We start from the raw sequence: 18,668 nt of genomic DNA, 5'->3' as shown, positions 1-18,668 counted from the left end.
CGTGGTCAACTCTCTGTGTAGACGCGTTATATTCGTCTTCTCTACTCGATGTGAAGGTCGCTCAGCGGAGTTGCCTTGGAGTCCGCCACGCGTGCTGTGGAGCTCAACGGAGACAAGGGGGAAGCGCAGCCGCAGACAATCCGCCTGCGTAGGTATATACATTGCTAATGTATGTGCATGCAAGCGAGGATTCATTTATGGCTCAGCGTAGAGCCAGTACGGTGTTTTTAAGAGCAGTTGTTGATAAAGCTCGTCTGTATTGGGAAGTGAGTATATACAACGACAGTAGTTAGATATGTATGTGTGTTCGTTAGACTTACGACAGAAACGGAAAAGGAACCGTAGTCCGACTTGTAGTGATGCTGCCCGTTCGCCGGTAGCTGAACTTGGGTTCGATTTATACTCTGCGGTGTGAGGTGTTCCGTTCTCTTCTACTGTTGCAAATCGGAATCCCTTGGTTGGGTCAGCGCAGATTGGTTCTCATGACTTAGTGTCTCTTCTACACGGCTGAAGTTCCAGAGCTATCTGTGAGGAGTGCGGACTGTTCCAGAGTTGCATCTGGCCTCTCCACGGAGGTAACCCTGTCCGCAATCAGTTTTCTCGAGGTCGACATGGACTGATCATGTCCATAGCTGCGAACCCTTTCCGCGAAGCAGTGAAGTGATGATGTAGAGGACGACGAAGTTGCAGCTGCGGATATTGCCCCCATGCACATGTGTAGGTCCATGGCGTCCATGGATACCAAGCGTTATTCTGCAGGACAAGTCGCCTCGCGCGCATTCCTTGGTTAACTTTCATGGTACTGAAAGGCGTACGTAAATGGATTCATCCGACGGTGGTTCTCAAGCTTCCAGGCAGCCGAGTGGAAGTCCACGCAAGAGTTTTATGTGCGGACAAACGCCTGTAGGCACGTTCTGCGAATCACCTTACATTTCACTTCGGAGGTAGCCTTCCGTCGCCCACGGCGAGCGCCAAGGTCTAAGTCATACCCAGCGCCAGCCTGAAAGGGTCGGGGTTTCCCCTACGGCAGCACGGGTTTAGTGTGCAGCTAAGGCCGCTCAAACTCGTAGGTATGTCACTCGTAGGTATGTCTTTTCTTGATGATGCTTGAAAGTCGGGATCTACGCGCTGCATTTCACCACGATGTTGAGAGCATGTGCAATATGCACACTAGCCTCCCAGACGCATTTATGCGCGCACGTGTGTCCGTTCTCCTCCGGCAGTATGATTTACACGTAAGTAGTGCCGGAAAGCTTTGGAGTGATCCACGAGATATACGAACACAGAAAAGCAGAGCTCCCTCGAGTTTGTATCGCACGACTGCGACACAGGCAAAGGCTGCATGAAGCAGTTGAAGCCGTACACGTCTAAGTACCCGCTGCTGGGTGGCGACCAGCTGCTCAATCAGCCTCCCCCCGCGACAGATAGATTCCGATACAGAGCTCGAAATGCGCGAAGGGGAACTCCTGAAGAAGCAAACTGCACGCGAGATGGAGTCCGGGGTTCTCTGACACTCCTGTGTTTCCACTGTGCTGTAGTCTGTAGGAGGCGTGCGCAGTTTTGATCGCCCCGTGCGTTCTACGCCAATGTGTGAATCGCGGAGATGGCTAAACGAGCACTATCGGTGAACAGACGTTCCATGGAAGTCCCGCAGTGTGTCAGACGCTGGAATTCACGAGTATGTAGATCCACTTGCGGTTCGCAGTTTCCGTCCCTGAAATCGACGGCTGCTGGACTGAGCTGCCTGAGTGACCTGTGCGCGTGATCATGGAACTTGTTGCGAAACGGACCTTTGTGAGCCGCTGCAGTCATTTGATTGTGTACTGTGGGCTACTATGCCTCTGCGTTTGACTCCGACTAGATTCAACCCAAAATTTTGTTGCTCCAGGCTCGCCGAAAGAACCTGCAAGACCCGCCACCGGGGAAGGGCCGCCACCTGTGCCTGCCCTTCCCCTGAGACCACGCGCTTCTCAAAAGTGACTCTTCTCAACAGTCTGCTGTGCTTGTGAAGAATAGAATGGCCGCTGAGCAAGCGGTATCTGAGAAGGCAATTCAACACGCAAAACGAGCACGCAGAAGCCACAAGGCAGACAGCCTCCTCGTGAAGACGACGAGAGGCCCGGACAAACTCTCGAACCTCAGTGACTGGCACTGTCGGCAAATGACCGCCGAAAACAGCAGACATCGAGTGCATTTCACCCCTGCTTCGCTTGTCTTTCTCACTGCTTGAATGCCGGCGCTTCTAGAACGCAGGAAGATCTGAATACCCAGAGAGAGCTCCGGGGGCAAACACATCCCCTCCGTTGCAAAGCCATGGATTCACTCGGCCGGTGAATCCAGGCAAGGGACTGCCGACGGGTTCCTGCGGGGGGCAAACGGGTGCTCAATCATCCCGTCTTAGCGCTCCAACAGTTGTCTTGCGTCAAAACCGACTATTCACTACACTGACGGCGCTGAAAAAGGATGCGCCACCGATCTGGAAGTCTAGCACGGACGCGCTCGAGGGACAGGACTGACCCTGCCTGTGACGCATTACACTCTAAAGAATGCCCTCGAAGTCTGACCGCAATCCGATCCGCGACTGCACGGGAGAAGAAGGTCTTTCTCGCCTTTTCCGGCCTCTCAAGCTGTCGGCCCCTCGTAGTCGGCCTTTTCTCGCGAGTCTCTGCACGACTTTTCTCTTGTGTCGGCAGCCGAACCCTGCGCGCAGCCGCAGCGCGTGTTGACGCAGCGTGTCCGCGTCTAGCGGTAGTTGGCTGGTCAACAGCCTGAGCCTCGATTTTTCCGTTTCTGCATGAGTTTTCTTTTTTCCTCTGCCTTGCGTCTTTTGTCTTGTTTTCCAAGCCACGCGCGGGCGAAGCGAGGGATTTTTTCACTTTTTCCCGTCCTTGTGCAGACGGGAACTCTTCTCGCCCGGAGTTCCTGTCTTCGCCAGCGCAGTCAGCAAGCGCGGACGAGCAGGAGAGCGGCATTTTCGGTGAATTTGAAACTGTTTTCCAGTTCCCTCTGTCCTTGCGTCTTTCCCCCCTTTTGTCCGGTTTGCTCTCATTGCAAGCGCGTTTCGTGGCAGATGCTGCTCCATAAAAGAAGAGAAGAAGCCTCATCTGCAACGACTCATGGTCGTCTTGTCTCCGGGCGCGCGGCTCCGATGCCGACGTAGCGTGCTTGACAACAGCTCAAGGAGTCCCTTTTTCGGTTCCACCGCTTCAGGGGAAGGCTCTCTCCATGTTTCTGTACAAATCTCGGCGCGCGATCCAAAGGGAGGCCTGAGGTCGAGCCACTCGCCCCATAGAACACCGCCGCGCCTCCATTGCCTCGGCCGCGCCCCTGTAGGCCTCCACCACTTTCTCTCTCACTTCGCTCTCGCCCTCTCGCCTTGGCTCTTACCGCCAGCCCCATATACACTTCCTCAGAGTCTGAACTGATGCGCAGGTAGCGACAGCGAGCCCGCTTACTTCAGCCGTCCCTTCGCGGTTTTTCTGGACTCTGCTACGCTCATCGCGAGGCACAATCAGCTCGCCTTTTTTCCGTCGAGAAAGTGGCAAGAGAAGACAGTAACGAGAGAAATGAAGAAGCATATGCTTGAGTCTGGCGCGAGGCGACAAGAGCGTCCGGAGCCTCGCTCACATACCTTGTAGAACCAGTGTGTGCTTCCCTGGGCGTCTTTCTCCTTCTTCGACCCCGATCTCTTTGCATCTTTCCAGTGTCCGGCTTGCGTGATTTCTCGCTGCCGTCTTCTCTTTCTCTTTCGCCTCTCCCAGGTTTGGTGTCTCTTTCCTCTTCGTGTTTTTGATTCGTCTCTCTTCGTTGCTGCCTCGCGTCCGCGTCGCATCCTCCCTCCTGGGTCGCCGAGGCTCTCGTCTCGTTTCTCTTCTCGTCCTGCCGCGTGCGTTTCCCTGCGGCGCCTGCGAATTTTGGTCAGGGTGTGTCTCTCCGCGTCGTTCACTGCGCCATGGCGGCAGCCGCAAAGAAGGCGGGGGCCGGAGGCGGTGCAGCGCAGAAAAAGGTTGAGCGCAAGTACTCCGCAGTCGAGCTCGGCGACTACCTCGTCGGCTCGCCAGTCTTTGTGCGCGCCCCTGAGAAGGAGGAGCTATACGTGAAAGCCATTGTCAAAAGCATCAGCGGAACGCAGCTCACAGTCGACGATGACGGCAACGCAAAGACCGTCGATGTCTCGCAGTGCCTCAACGCAAACGTCGGGATTGATCCTGCCACTGTCGTTGATCTCGCCAAACTCCCTCACGCCAACGAAGCGTGCGCGCTAGAAGTCATCCGCGAGCGTTACGTGCGCGACCAGATCTACGTAAGACTCCAGCCTGCGCGAGCGCGGGAACTTAGCGCGGAAATCCACGAGTGATTCACACACAGACCTGAGTCTTCCGACGGGGAAGCTGCCATTGCCCTGGGCTGCAGCAAATACCCGCCGCGGAATCCGCTGGCGGCCTTAGGGTGGATAGAAGACTCCTTGGTGCTAACACGTGTGCATGGAGAGAGTACGAGGCTGATATGGCCGCACAGGCGTGTTCGCGCAGACCTCAACTGGAAACCACTCAGCATATATATACTGGATTGTCTTTTGTGGGGCGTTGAGGCAAAGGAGCGATGGCGATGCTACGAAAAGTGGCGCGCCGGATAGGATGGCATTTATGCCACAGTTGTCTGATCATTAGTCGCGACCACCACCAGCGTCGTCGCTCCTCTATCCTCGAATGACCGCGAACTCGAGTGTGCGTGGCTGAGGAGTCTCAGAGTCTTGAGTCGACTCATCTCCTGCTCTCGTCCACTCCCTTTGTCTGTTCCAGCCTCATTCGCTGTACGCTTCTAGGTAGTCTCTCAGTCGAGCTGCTGAAGGAGCGACGGCGCGGTGTCGGTTTTGTGCGTTCGCAGACCTACGCAGGGCGCCTGCTCGTTGCGACGAACCCATTCAAACTGATTCCGGGGCTCTACGAGCCGACGACAATCACAAAGTATCAAAATGCAGACACCTCCCGAGGCTTTCCTACAGACGTGCCTCCGCACACCTACGCGGTTGCACAGACGGCCATGGACATGCTCAGAGTCACGAAGGAGAACCAGTCATGCGTCGTTAGTGGTGAGTCCCTGAGCCGATCTCCGCTGTTTTTTTTTCCACTGAGGACACGCGCACTCATAAGCGAGTATATATACATATAGTTGTGTTTGCAGATGTCTCTGTTTTTTTTTTGCGAGGTTAGAAGGACGCTGCGCCTGGCAGTGGACGCAGAAAGCGATAGTCAAATACCCTGTCAAACCAAATCAGACTTCGTGTTTTGCGCTCGTACCGCTGCTAGCTACGTATGCCGGCTTTGGGCTTCTTAGCTGGGATCTTGTTGAGTTACCGCATTTCGAGGTCCTCCAGTTCGCCTCGGGATCGGCATCACCCTCCGTCCGCCGAGTCTGTGCAGTCGTGACTGGGTTTGAAGAGTCCTCTCCTTGAAGCCCTTCTGCTTGTTTTTACTTCAGGCGAGTCCGGAGCCGGGAAGACCGAGACAGCCAGACAGCTCATGCAGTACTTCGCCACATCGAAGTCTGGAGCGGGTGGCGCGCGCATTCAGGAAATTATTCTCGGAGCGAACCCGCTGCTGGAAGCTATCGGGAATGCCAAGTAGGCAGCGTTCGATTAGGGCATTTCTATTCTCTGGTTTCGCTGGCTTGCCGAAGAAACCGTCTACACGGCTTCCCTTCGCGTCCGGATATTTCTTTCTCACCGGCTCATGGGGAACCTCTTTTTTTGTGTCGGGTCTCTGGTGAAAGCACCTGTTGTCACGGCTATTGGCTCACAAGCACTGTCTCATATGGAGCATATTCCACGCGAATGTATGCATTAGGGGTTCTGCATATGCATGGATGTCGCGTGGTGTTTCAGAAGCGTGACTCTGCATGGTTCGCATGGAGAATGTGCCTGTCGAAGGTGCACTCCGCATTGGAATTACTGTTCGTTTTTTCCCCCTTTCTCTCAGGACGCTTCGCAACAACAACTCGTCCCGTTTCGGGCGTTTCGTCACTCTTGACGTCGCGCCGACTGGAGGTATTCACGGAGGTATCATCAGCAACTACATGCTTGAGCTCTCGCGTATTGAGTTCCAGGGTCAGGGCGAGCGGAGCTACCACATTTTCTATCAGATGATCAAGGGCCTGAAGCCCGATGAATTGGCCAAATGTGCCCTCAAAGCGCCGACGGAGTACGAGTTCCTCAACAAATCTGGGTGCTACGAAGTCGAGACGGTCAACGACTTGAAAGAGTTCGAGGAAGTCCGCCAACAGCTCAAGTAGGAGATCTTCGATGCTTGATGAAACGGACAAAATCGTAACTAGGTTGAAAACCCTAAACTTTAAAGTGAATATGTCGCACGTCTGAGCGCAGACTAGCGCAGTGGATTCGAGGCGCACTCACGGCTTAAGGGCGCCCAGAAGCCCCGTGAGGCAGCCAGCGATGCGCGCCGCGTTAGCCTCTCTGTTTTTGCGCTCTGCCACCCGGCTGACTGCTCCACTTCGCCCGCCGGCTTCTATTCACTCTTCATGGCCGCGAACCCCCCAAAGAGATGCTTGAAAAAGAAATGAAGCTTGCAAATGCGGAGCTGAGTATGGCATGCCGCTTGCGCGTCTTGCGTGGGTGCTTGGTCTTTCAGGCTCCTTTACGCACCCGAGGAAGAGCTCGACTACTTTAAGTGTCTCTCAGCTGTCCTTATGGCTGGAAACATAAAATACAAAAACACGCAGGCGATGGGAACAGACAAGTAGGTCACTCCATAAGCCTCGATGGTAGACGCCTCGCACTGGCGTTGAGATGCTGTTTCTTGCAGAAAAAGGCGTTTCCGTCGTCTCGTCCGAACTGCGTGAGCCGTCATATATTTATATGTATACATATTCGAATGGGTATATGCGTACGATGTTTTGCATCGTGCCCGATACGGTAGATAGAATCTGCGTGTGCGTGGACCTGAAGTGCGAGATTCCGCGTCGCAGCTCGAATGTGTTTTTGCTGTCGATGTACTGTCGTCTTTATCCATCTGCTGGTAAAGACTTGACTAGGCCCTCGAGGCGATAGAGCAGAGTATATTCTGTGGATGAGATGGCGTGTCGGTGCTTTTCGCAGAGCCGGCAAGGTTGTCAACGAGGACGACTTCAAGACTATCGCCTCTCTCCTTGGAGCAGACCAAAATGCCCTGAACGAAGTCCGTCCTTCTGTGTCAATTTCTTCTGTTTTTGCTGTTTGCCTGCCCTCTTGTTCCACAAGCTCGTTCACTCTCTATCGACGCTCCGCAGCGCCTTCAGCCTCTGCTGGTGACACATGTCAGCTCCTCGGAGGCGTGGAGTGGAGAGAGCGACTCGATGGGTGGCTACCTCTCTCGAGCCGCCGTGCTGCCCTTGGCGTCGCCTCGAAACAGTATCCGCACCCGCCGCGGCCGCCGCACACGCGCAGGCAAATGTTGTTATTTGCATGCATAAGCGGGTCGCTGCCAGTTGGCCGCTGCGAGAATGCAGTCACATGCATGCTTGAGACTGCGTGAGTTTTTTTCAGGCTCTTACCATCAACGTCGTGGAGGTACAGGGGAACGTGATTAAGTCGCCCCTTTCGGCTGAGCAGGCGACCGTTATGATTCGGTCTATGGCTAAGGAGCTCTACAGCACGCTGTTTGACTACATCGTCAAGAGCGTTAACAAACAAATCAAGTTCGACGCAGAAGCCAAGGCGTGGATTGGCGTAAGCTCACACGCGTTATCTGCCTCGTCGCCTGTCCACAGTTTATGTACCGCCGCCATGTTGGCGAAGCGCAAGCTCGTCGGCGTGATCAAACGTACGCAGTAACTGCCGCATATATATATGTTAGTGCATGCCTCTGCACATAACGAATAAGGGAGCTTTAACACAAACTTGCTACTATAGAACTTCCGCCTGCACATGGCTCGTTTATCCCCCTTTTATATATATACATATATGTAGTTGTGAATCTCTCGTTTGTGGGTGTCGGCGTGAGCGACTGTCGACTGGCGCTGCTGCCTTTGGCGTGTTTGCGTGGACAGATTCTGGATATCTACGGTTTCGAGTTTTTCCAGAAGAACTCGTACGAGCAGTTTTTGATTAACTACGCAAACGAGAGGCTTCAGCAATTCTTCATCCAGCAAGTTTTCCAGGCTGAGGTAAAGGGCGACACCCGCATGCATATCGCGCAGGCAGTTCAGAAGTACTCTTGCTATCTGTAGTTGATATGAGGAAGCCCAGGAAAGTCAGAGCGGCTTTTGTGGATGCAGACCTACCGCCGCTGAAATCCCCGCCACTGGGCAGCATTGCATTCGATTTTGGAGTTTTAAAAGCAATACAGTGACAACTTGCGTCCGATAGCTCAGAGCTCGGGAGTCCATACGAGCGCCGAATCTATCAAAATACTACCGATATACGCTCGCTGAACAGGTTTGCTGATAGCTGTGTGAACGCGTAGATCCTGTATGTTCATATATATTTAGGCATAGGTGTATCTCCAGGTGCGAACTGTCGGAATCTCGTGATTGTTGCGCCGGGAACGAGTGCGGATTTTTTATTTCAGAAAGTGGAGTACGAGGCAGAGGGTATTGATCACTCAATGGTCGTCTACTCCGACAATGCGACGGTGCTTGAGGTCTTTGACAAACCGAAGGCAGGCGTTTTCGCTTACCTCGAAGAGCAGTGTCTGATTCAAACTGGTAAGCGAGAGCGGGACACCCGTGACCAGATTCACTCGCGTGTCGTTGTGGTAGAGCCATAAAATATATCGTAGAGCCATAGACAAATATATATGCTTACACATGACGTATCGCGTTACCTTGTTGCTCGTTGACTCCAGAAATGTTGCGTGCGCCTCTCTCTGGTTCTCTACTTATTGATCGGCTACCCTGAATCGCTTCTCATATTTTCTTTGCTTCTTACTCCTCTGTGCTCTCGAAAACAGCAACTGTGAGTATTGTGTAATCATTGAAGCTTGAAGCTCATACATCCGCATTTATGTATATGTGTATACGCATCTGTGAAACAACGTAGCGTGAGGAATGTACATATTCGGGAAACACGCAGACGTGAGCTACATCTGCACTGTGGCTGGTTGGGCGCTGCTCTCCAGGTACAAGCGAGTCCTTTACGGCGGCCTGCCACAAGAACATCAAGAACCCTTGCTTCCAGATTCCCAAGGGTGACGCCAGAGTGACTTTTCTCATCGTCCACACCGCGGCGCCGGTCACTTACGACACCACGGAGTTCGTTCCGAAGAACAAAATGCGTCTGCCAAACGAGTTGTTGATGGTCTTTAAGAGCGCGACAAACTCTTGCATGAAGAACGCGTTCGAGGAGATCGAAATCCCCGACACGAAAAACATGCGCGGAAAGTTCGTCGGATCCAAGTTCCAGAAATCCATGACTGGCCTCATGACCACCCTCAAGTCTTCGCACGCGCACTTTGGCAGGTAAGAAACGAACGCCGCGACTCAGAGTGCACGCGCAACGCACCGATGCGTGAACGCCTGCTGGGGTGAGAAGGCGCGACCCGATCTTTGTTTCCATTGTGCGTCCGCTGCGCTTGTCTGCATAGTCACATGCATATATATTTTTTCGGATGTACCACAAACACGCAAGCTTATAGTCGCAGTCAGGTTACAAAGCATACATAAATATACAGCGAGAGAAAGAGAGATTTATGTACGTCGTCGGCGGTAGTCCGTAGGAGGTGTCTCGGCATAGGGAGGGCGCGCTTTCATTCGTAGACCTGAACACCGTGGAAACGCAGAGAGACGCTGTCGAGTTGGCAGGCGAAGCTGAGGCTCTGAGTCTGCGATGTGTGTGCGTCGGCAGATGCATCAAGCCGAACCAGGTGAAGAAGCCGCGCGTTTTTGAGACGGAAACCACGTTGGGACAAATGATCAGTTTGTCGGTGCTCGAAGCCGTTGCGATCATTCACAAGGGTTTCGCCTACCGCGCGAGTTTCCACGACTTCGTCGAGGACAACAACGTGCTGATGAGTGTTCTCGGCGCCAAAGTGGTACGGAAGCAAATCCAAGTCAACACGCTTGAGAGCCCGATCGCTCGCGAGGTTTGGGGACGTCAGCGTCTCGGAATCGTGAGAAAGGCGTCTAAAAAGAGACACGAGAAATCGAAACGGGGTTCCCAATAGACTTCACTAACTACTGCTTCGACTTCTGGTTTAGTTTTAGATCTACTTACTGTCGCGACTACATATTCAACGATATCCACCCACAGCCTCGTCGAAAGAAAGGACGCGTCGATGTCTGTCCTCGGATCAAGAGTCCACTATATCTTGTTCCGCATCATTCAAGGCTGTCGCCGGTTTCCGTCAGTGCTTCGTAGTCGGCGTGTTTGCGGACATGCCATTCCTCGTTCTAGTGGTCTGACTTCCACTTTTTGCTCTCAGGAAGGCACAGATAGCAAGAGCGCTTGCCTCACGATGTTAGACAGGCTCGGTATTCCGAAGGAGGAATATCAGCTGGGTAACACAAAGATCTTTCTGCGCAAAACTGGTTGGCTCATGATTGATAAGCATTTCCGCACGGTCATGGCGAACTTGAAGCCGCTCATCCTTACGCTTCAAAACGTCTACAGGGCCTACAAGGCGAGGACGTAAGTCCCGCGCAGTCGCCCATGGATGCTTTCCAGGCAGCGTACAGCATTGCACAGCTGCGCGTCCACCCGCGAGAGCGGCCGGCGCGTTGCACGATGCGCCGCGCATGCGGTTGTTTCGTAGACGCCGCAGCTGGGGATGACCTCGAACATCGCGTCAAGTTGAATAAGTAGTGTGCGGCGCTGCCGATTGAGCCTGCCTCTGCGATGTCTGTGAGGCTTCTGACGCGTTCTAAACTTGTTCGCTTCCTGTTTGGTTCTCTGCAGGCTCTACACGGGCTTCGCGAACCGCGTGATCCGCGTCCAGGCTCTCATGCGTCGCTATGACTTGCGCAGAGCGGCGATGAAGAAGGGCGCTGCAGTCCGCCTCTTCGCAGGCTCCATCTTCTTCATGATGTTTTGCAAGTATGTGCAAGGCGGGGCGAATCCTCGAGTTCGCGCACCTGCGCAGTTCACTACGTCATAAGAGCAGTCTACGAGCGTCGCCTGGACGTTCACGAATTCCATCGATCGATGCTCATATACAAATCTATTTGCGTATATGCTTTTGTTGCCGCCGACTGTCGCGAAGCGACATACGTAGGCGCCGGCATCCCTCGTGACCTGATATATTTGTGCCTCCGATATGGGATAGGCTAGAGAGTATTTGCGATACCTCGTTTAGAGTCTTCATGGTTTGTGTCTCTTACTCTTTTTCTTGTCGCTGCACGCAGCCTCGAGGAACGCCGGCAGCGCGCCGCAGTTCTCATCCAAAAGGTGTACCGCGGTCACAGCGTCAGGAACAGGTAAGTGCGCCGTGTCCTCTCGCTGTGCGGTTTTTCAACGGATTGTCTTTCACAGCCTTCACACTACGTCGATTGGTTTCCGCGTGTTTCGGGGGAGGGCTGCGTCTCGCCCGTTTCTGCTCGAGCGAAAGAGCATTTTACTCAAGCGTCTGCGAGGTGGGAGGAATGCACCGGGGGAGCGACTGCGGATAGAACGTTGTTTGGCTGTCTGTGAAGAAACTATTTCGACTGGTTCAGGTGACGATCCAGGCTCTCGCGAAGGCGTCCCGCCTCTGAATTCAGACGTCTATTTTTTGTATTCTGCGGATTCCACGTCTGTCTTGTATCGGCGGGAATTCACTGTTTCTTGCTTTCGCATTGCAGGACAAGAATTGCGATGCGGCAAGCCAAGGCTCGCGCTCTCATGAAGCGAGCGGCTGTGGTAAGCTGAAGGACACGCTGCTGCCACGAAAGACAACCTAATACATTCTATGAAGGGATTTCACACAAATGTGTTTATTGATATTCAGTGTTTTTGCTATATGCGCTGGGGTATATCCTATTTGTGGTTTTCTTCCATGTCCGCAAGCGGTTGGCTCTTGGGACGACAGCGTCTTCATGGAAAAGAGCAAATCTGGCTGCAAAATTGTCACAGTACTCCCGTGAGCCGTGTGAAGGCAACATCCACTGGTATTTCGCTTGAGAATCTTATACTCGGCTCCTGTTTCACCCGGCGTGAAATGCCTAAACACAGATGCATATATCTATATACATATATATTCATGTATATGTACGTATGCGTGAGAAGTGCGGATGCTGCGCGTGGCGCAGTGAAACGCCGAGCTGCTCTATCGTGTTGTCTGTCAAGCCTGTTTCGCTTGCGCGCTCTCCAGATCGGTTACGCAGGCGTCGGCGGCCTGCGGTGGAAGAAGTTCATGGTTTCGAAGCGGCAGGTTCGCGCGGCGACGCTCATTCAGGCCAACTGGCGGAGGTGCATGGCTCAGAAGCTACGCAAGCAGCTGAAATACGAAAAGATTCGAAACGACGCGGCGACAGACATCCAGCGCGTCTGGCGCGGCTACCTCGGCCGGCTGCGCGTTCAACTCATGCGACTGCTCACCCCCTACGCCACCACCATCCAGGCAAGTAGAGAATCCGTTAGAGACCCGAGAAGAGAGTGGAGGGCCGCGGGGAGGCTAGCGGAGAATGGGAATTTGCAGTCCCGCCTCAGAGCAGGAACCATGAACGCATTCATCCAACACCCATATTCATCATGTAAAGACGTGCGTGTCTCAGTGAGGCTGTGGAGGCACATCCAGGACGGATACTCGTGTAGGTACAAGGAGAAAACGACGAGGGTGATTGCCGGCGTGTTCCCTGTGTCGCGCTCGAGTAGAGGAATACCATTCACGGAGTTCCCATATAGACATTGTATTGGCTCAGTCAGTGTGTAATGCTTGCGCAAAGGAGCGCTGTGCGCTGCTGTGTGAATAAAAATGAAAGTACTGTCCTGCGTCGTGCCTTGCAGAGGTTCTGGCGCGGCTACCGCGTGCGCAAATCGCCGTCATATCGAGCGCATGCGAAAATGTAAGCCTTGATCGGCGATCAGAAGGCAGTCACCTCTATTTCAAATGATCCCCTCAGTCTCTTGTGTGTCGTGGAAGGTGGCAGCGGCATGCCAAGTCGACTTTATATACAAAAAGCCACAGTTTTTCTTTAATATCTGCATATCCGCCTCTGCATACCTGCGTTTAAATATATGTTGCGCAGCTCTGTCATTCGTATTCGTAGCGCAGCTCACGCACTTCGGGCTAGTGGGAAGCCTGGTGATCTCTCTGGCTTTTTACGTACGCGGGGAGCTTCTGCTGTTTACGTGTGCACGGCGAAATCAAACACCTGTTGAAGCGAGGTACTAGGGTCGCAGACACGCGCATCTGTATTCCATAGACCTAGTGCCTCACCTTGCAGAGGGGCGTACCGCAGTCGTGTGAAGATCCGTCATATGCTTCTTGCTTGCCATGTTGCCTGCGTTCCTTCTTCAGATTCGGTAAGATTCGCCAAGGCTTCATCGAGGACCGCGCTCGCATCGTCATCCAAAGCTGCATGCGTCGCTACATCGTTTTGTCGAGACTCCAAAACGTCACGCAGGCTGCCTACAGCATGCAGAAGTAAGAGATTTTCGCAGAAAACCGGAGCTTTCGAGCAGCAAGTTGCGTCTTCCAGGCGGGCTCTCCATAGGGACGCATTCAGCTATGGATACGCGTACGTCGCTTGAGCTTGAGCGTCAGGTTTGAATGTCCACCTCTCAACGGCACCTCTGCATACATATATATGTATATGTATGTATATTATATAGTGAATGTGAGACTGTGTAAAGAGATGGTCTTGTGAAATCGCGCTATGCATATCCCTCTTCATACATGCATTTTTGCAAATGCTTTTGTATTTTATGAAAGGCGAGGCCGTGAAGCGTCCGTTCCTTTCTTTTTTGTACGTGCACCACCGTGATCACTCTACTTTGCATCGAAGGCGTGTCTCTTGTAAAACTGTGCTTTGGCAGGTTCGCACAAGCGAAGCTTCTGCGTCTCTACGTTTCCAATGTTCACGCGGCGACCCTGACCATTCAAGCCTGGTGGCGCGGAAACCGTGTGCGCCGCATTCTGCAGGAAGAAAAACTCAAGCTGGTGCTTGCAGGACATTTGGTAAGATCTCTCACTGCCGCTGAAATGCATGCGCATCTACGCGGTCACCGAGCTGTGCGCGATAAAATGTGACCGCAAGTGTCGTTTCCATATGTAGCTGTAGAGGGGCGACTGGAGAACCCGGCACAAACGAGTAGATCGGCGTCTCTGAAGCCTGGGGACTATGCTTGTGCACACATGAGGGAAGATAATTCAGCTGTCTTTGGGAAAATTGGGTGTGTTTTGCAGTCATTAGAGCGCTACAGTGGCTGTAGGGGCTGCTATGGAGCGCTTTTTTTACATTTGTATATTTAAATGTATATATGTGTTAATCCACGCATGTCGAGAAGCTGCGTCTGGTGTATATGTGACGATCGGCTGACAGAGACTACAGAATCTCGGAGTGTATATTTGTGTGAGGTGGCTGCCTTCTCTACATGCACGTGTGTCTACACGGGTGAGGAGCGTTTTTCTCAGCGTTTTACAGCACTTTTAGGGGCAACTTCGTTGCCTCTCGGAGTGAAGTGCATAGCGTGGAACTTGACAGGAGATGGACACAGCCCCGAATTGCCTTGTCGCGTGTCACCTTTTTCGTTCAGATGCGCGCTGAGAAGCAGAGCTTGCAAGAATGCCAGGAAGCAGTCATGCTGTTGAGAGTAAGTCTTTCCTTCTTGCCTTTATCCGTGTTCACTCTTGTCCTACAATCGTCGTAACCTTTGCGCGCCGTCTCTCGAGCATGTCGATTCTTTTTGCTTCAGTCGCTCTGCCTTGACAGTCTCCCTTCGCCTTCTGCTGCCCCCCTCTCTACAGCTGTTGCGGGGGAAGAGTTGCCTGCTTGATCTTCGCTATGGCGTATTCCTCTGCTTTCCTGTTTTGCGTAGCTTTCCCGCTCCTGATATGATTCGCTTCGGCTCGTGCATCTTCTGCCTTTTCGTGCAGGAACGGGAGAGACGAGGAATGAGCGAGAAGGGCTGGCAGCTCATCCATGTCAACGTCAGCGTCGAGAGGGATGACGTGTATCCACAAGGTACGCAGAAAAGCCTTGAAGAGTTATATACAGTGTAGATCCCAGCAGGTTTGTGTCTAAGAGCGCCTCTCCTTCATTCCTATCTCGGCTATGCGCGGGTCGGTTCCTGCATCGGTGCTTTCCGGCCTTAACGCCCTAGCCTGCACTCAGTCTCCCTCTGCCCGGATGATTTGCGCCGCTGCGTGTCCGCTCCTTTCGTGCGGCCCTATACCTGAAGGCTGTTTGCACTCTCTTCGCGTTTCTTTTGCGACGCGTTGCCTCTTTTTCGTTTGCAGGCTGGACTGCGGGCATTCGGGCGGTAGAGAACTTCAATCCCTCGGCGACTCTCGCGCACATCGAGATTAGCGCTTTCCACACTGTGGTGGCGACCAGCTCGGGCTACGTCTACACCTACGGCCTGAACGACCGCGGGCAGCTTGGGCTCGGCAAGTCTTCGCTCGCGGGCCTGCCTGTCCCCCGCCAGCCGATTGGAGGCCTCGCGCTCCCCATCAGCGTTAAACAAATCAGCTGCGGCGTGGACCACACCCTCCTTCTCGACGCAGACGGGCGCGTCTTCGCCTGGGGATCCAACCGCTAGTAAGCCCCTACGTGGGCGCTCGGCCCGCCGACTGGGGTGCCCTAGCTTCAGACACACCGGAATCCAGGGGAGACCCTCATATATACAAATATATATGTATACATATATATACATTTCGAATGCAGAGAAACAGCGAGCTGTGGCTCTGCCTGCGGGTTTCAACTACAAGTGGCAGTGCTGGCACAAAGGCACTGGATCGTTTTGAACACACCCTACATAGCTTTGCATGCGCATGTATTCATATTTCGCGGTATGTAAATAGGTTTAAAGACCTCGATGTGAAGATTAGGAAAGGAACAGGTAAGCGTTGGTGCATTTCCGTCGATGAGTCGCCTAGCGGACGGCAGGCCGCGTTGGTCACTGAGCGCGGGGGGGGGGGGGGGGGGGGACTAATTCTCAATATACACGTTTTCTCCGGTGTTGGTGTGTTTGCGTTTCAGCGGTCAGTGCGGGTGTGCGCCTCGGCAGGAAGTCGTGCCAAAGGCCACGGCAGTCGCGTTCAGTGCCTCTCGCTCTGGAGCTGGGTCGCTCTCGCGAAGAAGAATACTGACCTTAAGGTGAGACACTGGAGTTTCCTCCGTGCAGGAGTGTCCGCAGCAGACTCAGTGTCTCATCCGCCGTTTCTCACGCCCCGCTTCACTGTGTTTGCGTTAGGCCTGCGTAGGCAGCGAGTTGCATGCGAAGCCGACAGCGACTTGTGAAGAGAATCACGGGGGACGCTGGAATTACGGCTGTTGCCTTCAGCTGCTGCCTCATATGCCCGTCTCTTATCCGTCGTCGTGGTGGGTGACTGAAGCTGGAGCTCAGTCTAGTCTAAATTCGCTTCGCTGTGTCCTTTGTATTTGTGCAGCGCTGGAGCATATCACAACGCCGCCGTCGACGAGACGGGGCGCGTTTACATGTGGGGTCGTGGTGAGCACATCTATATTCGAGGCGTCTTCAGCGACGTTCCTTTGGTAAGCCGACCTCCTCCGCTCCGCTTCGGGAGCTGTATAGTGCTCCCTGGCGTTCGATATCTGATTGGTTTGGTTCGTGTCTCGGCGCTTTCCAAGTCGTCAGCATGGCTCCTTTCCCACCGCGTGTGCGTTTCAGTAAAGTCGTAGAGAGCGAGCGTTTTTCTCCGCGCCTGTCTGCAGCAGCGTCCTTTGCAGTCGGTGTCTCCTCGTCTGAGCTCCGCCCTTTTGGGCGCATCCGCCTCTACTACTCGCACATATCCGTGTGTAACCGTCTGCGTGCGACCTCCTTTTTTTCAGCCGCTGTGGGTCTCACACGAGTCGATAACTGACCTGGGTCCGCTCCGTCGCGTCGAGTGTGGTCTGGGCTTCACATATCTTCTCACGAAGGAGGGCTCGCTTTACGTCTTCGGGCAAGCGACGACGGGCCAGCTGGGACTGGGCAGCAAGCGCCGGAGCTCCCGAGTCGCCGTCCCGGTGCAAAATGTGGAAGAGCGCGTGACCGCGATCAGCTGCGGCGTTCACTCGACGCTCGCTGTCACTGCGGACGGCACCGTCTACCAGTGGGGCGTGTTCCTGCTCTGGGATCCCAACGCTCAGGTACGCCTGCGCATGTGGCAACGGCGGCGAGTGTGGCAAGGGGGAGAACAGAGAACGAAAGAGCCAGGCAGAAAGAAAGACGTGGGCTCTCCGCGCAAACACGCGATCGAGATGGGCTAGAGGGAAGCACATCGGCGGCACGCGCGCGATAATCGAAGACGAACGAAAACTGTGCATAGGCCGGGGCGTGTAGAGACACCCGCATATCTGTACAAATCCTTGTATGAGTCTGCGTAACTGTTCGTGAGAGAGAGTGCGTCACTCGAGCAAGGATGCAGAAAAGCAGCTTGTGAAATGGGTTGAGCTCTACTGGCTCGGTGCGAACTCTGTTCACCGTTCAAATGCGAGTGGTGCTCTCTGGGAATGGCTTCAGGTCTGCGTGAAGGCGCAGTCCTTTGTCCCCATGCCGGTCGATCTGCAAAGGGGCAACGTGACCGGTATTCCGGTAGACGTCAAAGTTGGCTGGTGGGAAGGCGTCGTCCTCACCTCTGATGGCCTCCTCTGGGCTTGGAGCTTCTTCGATCAACCGTAAGTTTGTAGAAAACTGGCAAGTGATGTTACCGAAAGTCTCGGAAACTAGTCGGCATCCACTGCATGTGATCAAGCACCTGTTTGTCTGTCCTGTTGAGTCAAAGAGGAGATCGACATGGTCTGAAAGAGCCAAGCAATCCCGTAAACATGTTCGCCTGTGCATACCTGCGTTGTTTTATTCGTATAAACACTCTTAAGACAGAGGTGCGTTTGACGTGAACCTTCGCGTGTGTCTGTGTGTGTAGTAAGGACCTTGTGGGGAAAGCGTTGAAGCGATCGTCATCGTACGTTTCTCTCAGTACAAGTAGTAAAATTATATGTTTTGTTTTTTATAGAACAGTTTCTGTGTATTTCTGTGTGTTCTGCAGGCGCGAAAACGTGCTGCGCCCGGCAGTGTATCAGTACATTCTGACGGAGAGGCAGTGCGTGCGAGCGGTTCAGGTCGTTTCATCTCCGCTCTTTTCGGCCGTTTTCTCGAAGCTCGATGTCGGACGAAGCTCTGACAAAGCGCGCGTCTCTGCGTCGGCGCCCTCTGCGCTTCGCACGAAACCCGCGATTAATCCCAACTGGGATCCGTTAACCTACAACTGAGTTGCCCTTCTGTGCTTGCTAGTCACGGCGCCCAAAGCTGGTGATTGTTCCTTCATTTGCGCCGTGTATTCGGAGCCGCTGTGCTGTCTGTTGCGTGTTTTGGTCTTCTCCTGGCGCGTTTTCCAGTCCGCCAAGCAGCAAGGAGCATGATCCGAGAGAGATAAACAGCGGCAGAAGGGTGAGAGTTCTCTCACAGAGGACTCGAGAAGTGCAGAATTCGCGCCGTTCCCTTCGGATTCTCACGTTTTCGCCGCGTGGTGTCCAGGCCTTTGATTTCTTTGGTCGCACTTGCGATGATGAGGTGCGCCTAAGTTTTTTCGTGC

The 18,668-nt window shown here is 53.7% G+C and overlaps 1 protein-coding gene across 1 annotated transcript; it reads left to right on the top strand.

Annotated features, from left to right (window-relative positions):
• Window positions 1-3,952: 3,952 nt before the first annotated feature.
• Window positions 3,953-18,345, top strand: BESB_046470 (myosin H; the record flags this gene model as incomplete). Its single annotated transcript, XM_029363098.1, has 27 exons — window positions 3,953-4,303; window positions 4,888-5,092; window positions 5,482-5,623; window positions 5,979-6,287; window positions 6,648-6,755; window positions 7,115-7,193; window positions 7,541-7,723; window positions 8,044-8,160; window positions 8,565-8,700; window positions 9,114-9,453; window positions 9,839-10,025; window positions 10,416-10,621; window positions 10,889-11,026; window positions 11,335-11,406; window positions 11,770-11,827; window positions 12,279-12,527; window positions 12,914-12,972; window positions 13,428-13,553; window positions 13,946-14,087; window positions 14,666-14,722; window positions 15,006-15,093; window positions 15,369-15,669; window positions 16,111-16,227; window positions 16,521-16,626; window positions 16,924-17,223; window positions 17,597-17,751; window positions 18,123-18,345. 27 exons carry the CDS (start codon window positions 3,953-3,955, stop codon window positions 18,343-18,345), a joined length of 4,554 nt encoding a protein of 1,517 aa, XP_029220464.1.
• Window positions 18,346-18,668: the final 323 nt, after the last annotated feature.

This window comes from Besnoitia besnoiti, chromosome III (genome assembly GCF_002563875.1).
Source record: "Besnoitia besnoiti strain Bb-Ger1 chromosome III, whole genome shotgun sequence".
Taxonomy (NCBI): domain Eukaryota; phylum Apicomplexa; class Conoidasida; order Eucoccidiorida; family Sarcocystidae; genus Besnoitia; species Besnoitia besnoiti.
The sequence above is the reverse complement of the archived record's forward strand: the minus strand, read 5'-3'. Positions and strand labels throughout refer to the sequence as shown.